Source organism: Ascaphus truei, chromosome 3, assembly GCF_040206685.1.
Source record: "Ascaphus truei isolate aAscTru1 chromosome 3, aAscTru1.hap1, whole genome shotgun sequence".
NCBI classification, from domain to species: domain Eukaryota; kingdom Metazoa; phylum Chordata; class Amphibia; order Anura; family Ascaphidae; genus Ascaphus; species Ascaphus truei.
In genome coordinates this window covers 436813630-436823447 of record NC_134485.1, presented here as the reverse complement: position 1 = coordinate 436823447, position 9818 = coordinate 436813630, and the positions used below count along the sequence as shown (strand labels likewise).

General features: G+C 60.2%; 1 protein-coding gene across 1 annotated transcript in view; it reads left to right on the top strand.

Annotated features, from left to right (window-relative positions):
• The first annotated feature begins 656 nt into the window (after window positions 1-656).
• The window catches only part of PTGFRN (prostaglandin F2 receptor inhibitor), a 79936-nt gene continuing 70774 nt past the window's right edge, over window positions 657-9818 (top strand). Inside the window, 1 exon segment of the mRNA XM_075593275.1 lies at window positions 657-844. Coding sequence (XP_075449390.1) covers window positions 799-844 — 46 coding nt within the window. The 5' untranslated portion in view covers window positions 657-798.

The following is a 9818-nucleotide window of genomic DNA, read 5'->3' as shown; positions in this document are numbered from 1 at the left end:
TCAACTAAGTGCACCCACACTCCCCGGGATAGCGCTGTCTCCAACACGTTGGGTGGCTCCTGACATTGTGAGGAAGGGGTACTGGTACCCACTGTACCCTGGGGCCACTCACGGGGGGTATCAGGTCGGGGCAGTATTACTGCGGGGTACCGGGGTCTGCGTGCAGTACAGGTTGTTGGTATACACCTGAGTGTGTGTTATTGGTGTTATTGTTGGGCCTGTCCCGCCGCGGTGGGTGCCCTCGCAGGTGGAGGCGCTGCACCGAGGCCCCGGCCTCCCTGTTGCGGGGCAGGTAATAGCAGCATTGGTAGTTCCTTCCCGGGTACGGGGAACAGGGGCCACATGTGATACACAATCATTACTCCTCCAGGCCCTGCCGGCAGCGAAGGGGTTCACCTGCCTAACATCGAGCAGCCAATCAGATGCGTGCGCAGGTGAGCCAGGCGGCTGCTGATTGGCCGGCGCCGGGGCAGGTGCCGCGTCTCACCTGAGGGCAGTGACGTCACAGGTCCGGGGGAGGAGAAGGTGCGGCCGGGGAGAAAAGAAACGGGGCGGGCGGGCGCAGTGAATTCTGTGTGTGTGGGGGAGAGGGTGCCGCGGGCGGGCGCAAGAAGGTCTGTGTCTGTGAACTCGAGCGCGGCCGGGAAGAAAAGGAGCGGGCGGGCGCAGGAAGCCTTGAGTGCGGGATGTAAAGAAACGGGGCGGGCGGGCTCAGTGAATTCTGCGTGAGAGCGGCGCGGGCGGGCTGGGAGAGAGTATGTGAGTGTGCTGAGTACTCCGGAGGACACAAGGATCAGCATGGACCCCCCTCTGCAGCTGCTGCTCCTGGGGCTGCTCTGCGCTGGTGAGTACTGGGGGGCAGTTACAGGCTGGGCGGGGTATTCATTACCCCCTGCTCTGGGGTAATGCGAGTCCCTGCACTGAGCGGGGTAATGCTGGAGTACTTGTTACTCCCTGGGGTGGGTAGGGTATGAATCCCTCCTGCTGCACGGAGGGAGCTGAGCATTATCGGGGTATTAGTGCCTGTACTGGGGTAACAATCTCTCTCCTGCAGGGAAGGGAGTATTACTGGGGTATTTGTTACTTCCTGCTCTGTGGTTAGTGGGGTAATAACCCCTCCTCCTGCATGGACGGTAGCTGAGTATTATTAGAGTATTGGTTGCTACTTGTGGGGTATTCTTTCCCTTGCACTGGGGTTAGGGGTATTAAGTGGGGCTGTTGTCTCCTTTTCTCTGGTGTAAGAGGGGTATTGGTTACCCCTGTGACATGGCTCTGAATGTAGGGGGGTTATTATACATTGAGTATTACCACCTCCTTGTGTTCTGTAGAGAATGGGGTATTTACTCTGGGATCCCGTGCTTGGGTCCCACCCCGGAGGTGGCTGCACGTTACCCTGTGTACTCCATCCCTTTCATACAGGGCAGTGTGCCCCATTCTTACCTGTGTGATCAGCGCATGCGTGTGTCGCCCCAAGAGCTTGCGATCCAGTACGGGCCCCTGGTGTGAGCTAGTATGGACGAGCAGTGTAGGGTAACACAATGACCCCCGTTCCTGGCGAGGTCACGGGTGTGTTACCCCGCAGTGCGCTGCAGGCCGCTCGGGCGTGGGAAGGGTTTGCCGGCTGTAAGCGGAGTAGGGTTTAGAATGGGATCTGTATGTTGTAACCTCTCTGGCACCTTTTTATGAGTCAGCGCCCGGGACAATGCTGGTAAGTGGCGGCTTTGTACAGCCAGAGTTCTTGTCTCTTCCCGCACACAATGGGTAACTTCCCATAAACTGCTCATGTTTCATGGGGTTTGGTGGTGGGCACACTGCCGGGGTCATGTTTCATGGGGTTGGGTGGTGGGTACACTGCCGGGGTCATGTTTCATTGGGGTTGGGTGGTGGGTACACTGCCGGGGTCATGTTTCATTGGGGTTGGGTGGTGGGTACACTGCCGGGGTCATGTTTCATTGGGGTTGGGGGGTGGGTACACTGCCGGGGTCATGTTTCATTGGGGTTGGGTGGTGGGTACACTGCCAGGGTCATGTTTCATGGGGTTGGGTGGTGGGTACACTGCCGGGGTCATGTTTCATGGGGTTGGGTGGTGGGTACACTGCCGGGGTCATGTTTCATGGGGTTGGGGGGTGGGTGGACGCTGCCGGGGTCATGTTTCATTGGGGTTGGGTGGTGGGTACACTGCCGGGGTCATCTTTCATTGGGGTTGGGGGGTGGGTGGACGCTGCCGGGGTCATGTTTCATTGGGGTTGGGTGGTGGGTACGCTGCCGGGGTCATGTTTCATTGGGGTTGGGGGGTGGGTGGACGCTGCCGGGGTCATGTTTCATTGGGGTTGGGGGGTGGGTGGACGCTGCCGGGGTCATGTTTCATTGGGGTTGGGGGGTTGGTGGACGCTGCCGGGGTCATGTTTCATTGGGGTTGGGGGGTGGGTGGACGCTGCCGGGGTCATGTTTCATTGGGGTTGGGGGGTGGGTGGACGCTGCCGGGGTCATGTTTCATTGGGGTTGGGGGGTGGGTGGACGCTGCCGGGGTCATGTTTCATTGGGGTTGGGGGGTGGGTGGACGCTGCCGGGGTCATGTTTCATTGGGGTTGGGGGGTGGGTGGACGCTGCCGGGGTCATGTTTCATTGGGGTTGGGGGGTGGGTGGACGCTGCCGGGGTCATGTTTCATTGGGGTTGGGGGGTGGGTGGACGCTGCCGGGGTCATGTTTCATTGGGGTTGGGGGGTGGGTGGACGCTGCCGGGGTCATGTTTCATTGGGGTGGGTTGGGTGGTGGGGACGGGTTGGGTGGTGGGTACGATGCCAGCCTCCCTATGCCAATGGAAGGCTCAGTAACCATGAATATCTCTGCTTCATCGCTCAGCTGGGCTTCTAACTTTCCCAAATTCGCAGGGAACGTCCCAAATCAAAGCTGGAAACTTTGGGAAGTTTTATGCTTGAGGAGTGGAGATGCTGCTGTTAATACTTCTATTTATAGTGGGGTGTTTATTTGGATGATATACTCCCAGCTGTGCATGTATACACAATTATATACTCCCAGCTGTGCCTGTATACACAGTTGTATTTATAGTGACTTTATGGTCCGGGTTACAGTGCAAACTTCAGTGTCTGGGATACAACAGATGGGAAACGATGGGACCTAGGTGGCTGCCTCCGAGTACTGCTGGATCAGTGGCTTCTGTGTATTGGTGATAGTAATACTCCTTTTCCCAGGGGTCTCCGGGGGGGGGGATGGGTTTCCTTTTCCCAGGGGTCTCCGGGGGGGATGGGTCTCCTTTTCCCAGGGGTCTCTGCGTGATGGGTCTCCTTTCCCAGGGGTCTCCGGGGGGATGGGTCTCCTTTTCCCAGGGGTCTCTGTGTGATGGGTCTCCTTTCCCAGGGGTCTCCGGGGGGATGGGTCTCCTTTTCCAGGGGTCTCTGGGGGATGGGTCTCTGCGTGATGGGTCTCCTTTTCCAGGGGTCTCCGGGGGGATGGGTCTCCTTTTCCCAGGGTTCTCTGGGGGATGGGTCTCTGCGTGATGGGTCTCCTTTCCCAGGGATCTCCGGGGGGGTGGGTCTCCTTTCCCAGGGATCTCCGGGGGGGGTGGGTCTCCTTTCCCAGGGATCTCCGGGGGGATGGGTCTCCTTTTCCCAGGGGTCTCTGCGTGATGGGTCTCCTTTTCCCAGGGGTCTCTGCGTGATGGGTCTCCTTTTCCCAGGGGTCTCTGCGTGATGGGTCTCCTTTTCCCAGGGGTCTCTGCGTGATGGGTCTCCTTTTCCCAGGGGTCTCTGCGTGATGGGTCTCCTTTTCCCAGGGGTCTCTGCGTGATGGGTCTCCTTTTCCCAGGGGTCTCTGCGTGATGGGTCTCCTTTTCCCAGGGTCTCTGCGTGATGGGTTCCTTTTCCAGGGGTCTCTGCGTGATGGGTCTCCTTTCCCAGGGGTCTCTGGGAGGGTGGGTCTCCTTTTCCCAGGGGTCTCTGGGGGGGTGGGTCCTCCTTTTCCCAGGGGTCTCTGCATGATGGGTCTCCTTTTCCCAGGGGTCTCTGCGTGATGGGTCTCCTTTCCCAGGGGTCTCCGGGGGGGGGGGGATGGGTCTCCTTTCCAGGGGTCTCCGGGGGGATGGGCTCCTTTTCCAGGGGTCTCTGCGTGATGGGTCTCCTTTCCCAGGGGTCTCCGGGGGGGTGGGTCTCCTTTTCCCAGGGGTCTCTGCGTGATGGGTCTCCTTTCCCAGGGGTCTCCGGGGGGATGGGTCTCCTTTTCCCAGGGGTCTCTGCGTGATGGGTCTCCTTTCCCAGGGGTCTCCGGGGGGATGGGTCTCCTTTCCCGGGGTCTCCGGGGGGATGGGTCTCCTTTCCTAGGGGTCTCTGGGGGATGGGTCTCTGCGTGATGGGTCTCCTTTCCCAGGGGTCTCTGGGGGATGGGTCTCCTTTCCCAGGGATCTCCGGGGGGATGGGTCTCCTTTCCCAGGGGTCTCCGGGGGGGTGGGTCTCCCTTTCCCAGGGGTCTCCGGGGGGGTCTCCTTTTTCCCGGGGGTCGGAGTAACACTACGTGGCTTTGAAACACAAGCACCCCTGTTTTGTATGGTTTATATACACTTTTATTCGTATTTATTTGCAAACTTCGAATCCGTTTTTCTTTATTTGACTTTTAATTATTTTAGAAATTTTCTCCCCATATTTTTATAGTTTAAAACATTGCTTCAATCCGCCTGAAATCCCCCGGAGAGATGCGCCCCAATGTGTAATGTTTAATATATATATCTGATTTGTTCTTTATTTAGTCACACAGTACCACTACTTTTTTGAGTAAGGACCTCTCACCCCCCTGTGGGTGTGGGATTTATCTGCAAACCTATTATTTATCCTCCAGGGGAGAGTGTGACCCCCCCCCCTCTCTCTCTCCCTGGCGTGTGACCCCCTCCCCCCCTCTCTCTCTCCCTGCGTGTGACCCCCCCCCCTCTCTCTCTCTCTCTCTCTCTCTGGCGTGTGACCCCCCCCCCCTCTCTCCCTGGCCGTGACCCCCCCCCCTCTCTCTCTCTCTCCCTGGCGTGTGACCCCCCCCCCCCCCTCTCTCTCTCTCTCTCTCTCCCTGGCGTGTGACCCCCCCCTGTCTCTCTCTCTCCCTGGCGTGTGACCCCCCCCTGTCTCTCTCTCTCCCTGGCGTGTGACCCCCCCCTCTCTCTCCCTGGCGTGTGACCCCCCCCCTCTCTCTCCCTGGCGTGTGACCCCCCCCCCTCTCTCCCTGGCGTGTGACTGAGACATCCTCTCAGAAATCCCCTCTCCTTATCTCTCCCAAACACGCTCGCTTTACCCTCAAATCCTCCGGAGATTTGCAACTAGCGTTAATATAGACACATAATGTCTTTCTGCGGGACGCCTCCGCGAGCTGCTGAGACGTGCGTCCGTGTATATGCCTGCGGGACGCCTCTGCGAGCTGCTGAGACGTGCGTCCGTGTATATGCCTGCGGGACGCCTCCGCGAGCTGCTGAGACGTGCGTCCGTGTATATGCCTGCGGGACGCCTCCGCGAGCTGCTGAGACGGTGCGTCCGTGTATATGCCTGCGGGACGCCTACGCGAGCTGCTGAGACGTACGTCCGTGTATATGTACGTGTACATGTCTGCGGGACGCCTCCGCGAGCTGCTGAGATGTGCGTCCGTCTATATGCCTGCGGGACGCCTCCGCGAGCTGCTGAGACGTGCGTCCGTGTATATGTACGTGTATATGCCTGCGGAGACGCCTCCGCGAGCTGCTGAGACGTACGTCTGTGTATATGTACGTGTATATGCCTGCGGGACGCCTCTGCGAGCTGCTGAGACGTACGTCTGTGTATATGTACGTGTATATGCCTGCGGGACGCCTCTGCGAGCTGCTGAGACGTACGTCTGTGTATATGTACGTGTATCTGCCTGCGGGACGCCTCCGCGAGCTGCTGAGATGTGCGTCCGTGTATATGTACGTGTATATGCCTGCGGGACGCCTCCGCGAGCTGCTGAGACGTGCGTCCGTGTATATGCCTGCGGGACGCCTCCGCGAGCTGCTGAGACGTACGTCCGTGTATATGTACGTGTACATGTCTGCGGGACACCTCTGCGAGCTGCTGAGACGTACGTTCTCGTGGCTGTCCGTGTATATGTACGTGTACATGTCTGTGGGACACCTCCGCGAGCTGCTGAGACGTACGTTCTCGTGGCTGTCCGTGTATATGTACGTGTACATGTCTGTGGGACACCTCCGCGAGCTGCTGAGACGTACGTTCTCGTGGCTGTCCGTGTATATGTACGTGTACATGTCTGCGGGCGCCTCCGCGAGCTGCTGAGACGTGCGTTCTCGTGGCTGTCCGTGTATATGTACGTGTACATGTCTGTGGGACACCTCCGCGAGATGCTGAGACGTGCGTTCTCGTGGCTGTCCGTGTATATGTACGTGTACATGTCTGCGGGCGCCTCCGCGAGCTGCTGAGACGTGCGTTCGGGTTTGCTGTCCGTGTGAGCTGCTGAGATGTGCGTTCGCTTGGCTGTGTGTGGAGATGTGCGTTCGCGTGACTGTCCGTGGAGACGTGCGTTCGCGTGGCTGTCCTGTGAAGACGTGCGTTCGCGTGGCTGTCCGTGGAGACGTGCGTTCGCTTGGCTGTCCGTGGAGACGTGCGTTCGCGTGGCTGTCCGTGGAGACGTGCGTTCGCGTGGCTGTCCGTGGAGACGTGCGTTCGCGTGGCTGTCCGTGGAGACGTGCGTTCGCGTGGCTGTCCAGTCGTGTATGTATATGTTTATACAGCGGCTGCAGTGTGCTCGGCGCTTTACAAAGCCCGTACAGCACAGGGATTTCTCCTACAATAAGCTCCGCAAACTGAGGCTGCGGCCCTGTCCCTCCCCCCGGTGCATGTGCGCCCGGCGGTGCGTGCCGCGACTACAGCCGCGCTCTGTAGGGGGGGTGGGGCAGGGCCATGATGGGGGCATATCTGCCCTGCCATTGGCTGCGCGCGGCCACGTGACCACGGGGAAGACACAATTCTTGTCTTCCCTGCCAGCGTACGCGTCACGGCGCTTTGTGCGCCCACACACACGGCCACTGTGTCCCGCCCCATAGCGAGCTCACAAGCGAGCTGTGGTGTGGCGCGCGCCAGAGGGCGGCGGTGTGTGGCGCGCACGCTGTAGCACGCGCCTACCGGGGACTCGGCCTTAATCTGACCGTAGAAAGGAAGCCATGATATGGGCGCAGTTACCGCCGCGGTCCCCCCCCCCCCCCTCCAGACGCTGCGATTTTCCACACGCGTGTCATTTGTGTGATCAATACGGCACCAAAAAAACCTACGTAAAGTAATCGGTGACTGCGGGCCACAGATCAGCGTGGGGGGGGGGGGTCATTTTTAGGAGTAATCGGTGACTGCGGGCCACAGATCAGCGTGCGGGGCGGGGGGGGGGGGGGGGGGCTCATTTTTAGGAGTAATCGGTGACTGCGGGCCACAGATCAGCGTGCGGGGGGGGGGGGGACTCATTTTTAGGAGTAATCGGTGACTGCGGGCCACAGATCAGCGTGCGGGGGGGGCTCATTTTTAGGAGTAATCGGTGACTGCGGGCCACAGATCAGCGTGCGGGGGGGGGGGGGGCTCATTTTTAGGAGTAATCGGTGACTGCGGGCCACAGATCAGCGTGGGGGGGGGGGGGTCTTTTTTAGGAGTAATCGGTGACTGCGGGCCACAGATCAGCGTGGGGGGGGGGGGGGGCTCATTTTTAGGAGTAATCGGTGACTGCGGGCCACAGATCAGCGTGCGGGGGGGGGGGGACTCATTTTTAGAGTAATCGGTGACTGCGGGCCACAGATCAGCGTGCGGGGGGGGGGGGGCGGGGCGCTCATTTTTAGGAGTAATCGGTGACTGCGGGGCCACAGATCAGCGTGCGGGGGGGGGGGTCATTTTTAGGAGTAATCGGTGACTGCGGGCCACAGATCAGCGTGCGGGGGGGGGGGGGGGCTCATTTTAGGAGTAATCGGTGACTGCGGGCCACAGATCAGCGTGCGGGGGGGGTCATTTTTAGGAGTAATCAGTGACTGCGGGCCACAGATCAGCGTGGGGGGGGGGGTCATTTTTAGGAGTAATCGGTGACTGCGGGCCACAGATCAGCGGTGGGGGGGGGGGGTCATTTTTAGGAGTAATCGGTGACTGCGGGCCACAGATCAGCGTGCGGGGGGGGGTATTTTTAGGAGTAATCAGTGACTGCGGGCCACAGATCAGCGTGGGGGGGGGGGGTCATTTTTAGGAGTAATCGGTGACTGCGGGCCACAGATCAGCTTGGGGGGGGGGGGGTCATTTTTAGGAGTAATCGGTGACTGCGGGCCACAGATCAGCGTGGGGGGGGGGGGGGTCATTTTTAGGAGTAATCGGTGACTGCGGGCCACAGATCAGCGTGCGGGGCGGGGGGGGGGGGGGGGCTCATTTTTAGGAGTAATCGTGTGACTGCGGGGCCACAGATCAGCGTGGGGGGGGGGGGGGGGGGGTCATTTTTAGGAAGTAATCGGTGACTGCGGGCCACAGATCAGCGTGCGGGGCGGGGGGGGGGGGGCTAATTTTTAGGAGTAATCGGTGACTGCGGGCCACAGATCAGCGTGCGGGGGGGGGGGCTCATTTTTAGGAGTAATCGGTGACTGCGGGCCACAGATCAGCGTGCGGGGGGGGGGGCTCATTTTTAGGAGTAATCGGTGACTGCGGGCCACAGATCAGCGTGCGGGGGGGGGGCTCATTTTTAGGAGTAATCGGTGACTGCGGGGCCACAGATCAGCGGTGCGGGGGGGGGGGGCTCATTTTTAGGAGTAATCGGTGACTGCGGGCCACAGATCAGCGTGGGGGGGGGGGGGGGGGGGGTCATTTTTAGGAGTAATCAGTGACTGCGGGCCACAGATCAGCGTGCGGGGCGGGGGGGGGGGGGGCTCATTTTTAGGAGTAATCGGTGACTGCGGGCCACAGATCAGCGTGCGGGGCGGGGGGGTGGGGGGGGGCTCATTTTTAGGAGTAATCGGTGACTGCGGGCCACAGATCAGCGTGCGGGGGGGGGGGGCTCATTTTTAGGAGTAATCAGTGACTGCGGGCCACAGATCAGCGTGCGGGGGGGGGGGGGTCATTTTTAGGCGTAATCGGTGACTGCGGGCCACAGATCAGCGTGGGGGGGGGGGTCATTTTTAGGAGTAATCAGTGACTGCGGGCCACAGATCAGCGTGCGGGGGGGGGGGGGGGCTCATTTTTAGGAGTAATCAGTGACTGCGGGCCACAGATCAGCGTGCGGGGGGGGGGGGGGGGGCTCATTTTTAGGAGTAATCAGTGACTGCGGGCCACAGATCAGCGGTGCGGGGGGGGGGGGCTCATTTTTAGGAGTAATCGGTGACCTGCGGGCCACAGATCAGCGTGCGGGGGGAGGGGGGGGCTCATTTTTAGGAGTAATCGCGTGACTGCGGGCCACAGATCAGCGTGGGGGGGGGGGGGCTCATTTTTAGGAGTAATCGGTGACTGCGGGCCACAGATCAGCATGCGGGGGGGGGGGGGGCTCATTTTTAGGAGTAATCGGTGACTGCGGGCCACAGATCAGCGTGCGGGGGGGGGGGGGCCATTTTAGGAGTAATCGGTGACTGCGGGCCACAGATCAGCGTGGGGGTGGGGGGGTCATTTTTAGGAGTAATCGGTGACTGTGGGCCTCAGATCAGCGTGCGGGGGGGGTGGGGGGGCTCATTTTTAGGAGTAATCGGTGACTGCGGCCACAGATCAGCGTGCGGGTGGGGGGGGGGACTCATTTTTAGGAGTAATCAGTGACTGCGGGCCACAGATCAGCGTGCGGGGGGGGACTCATTTTAGGAG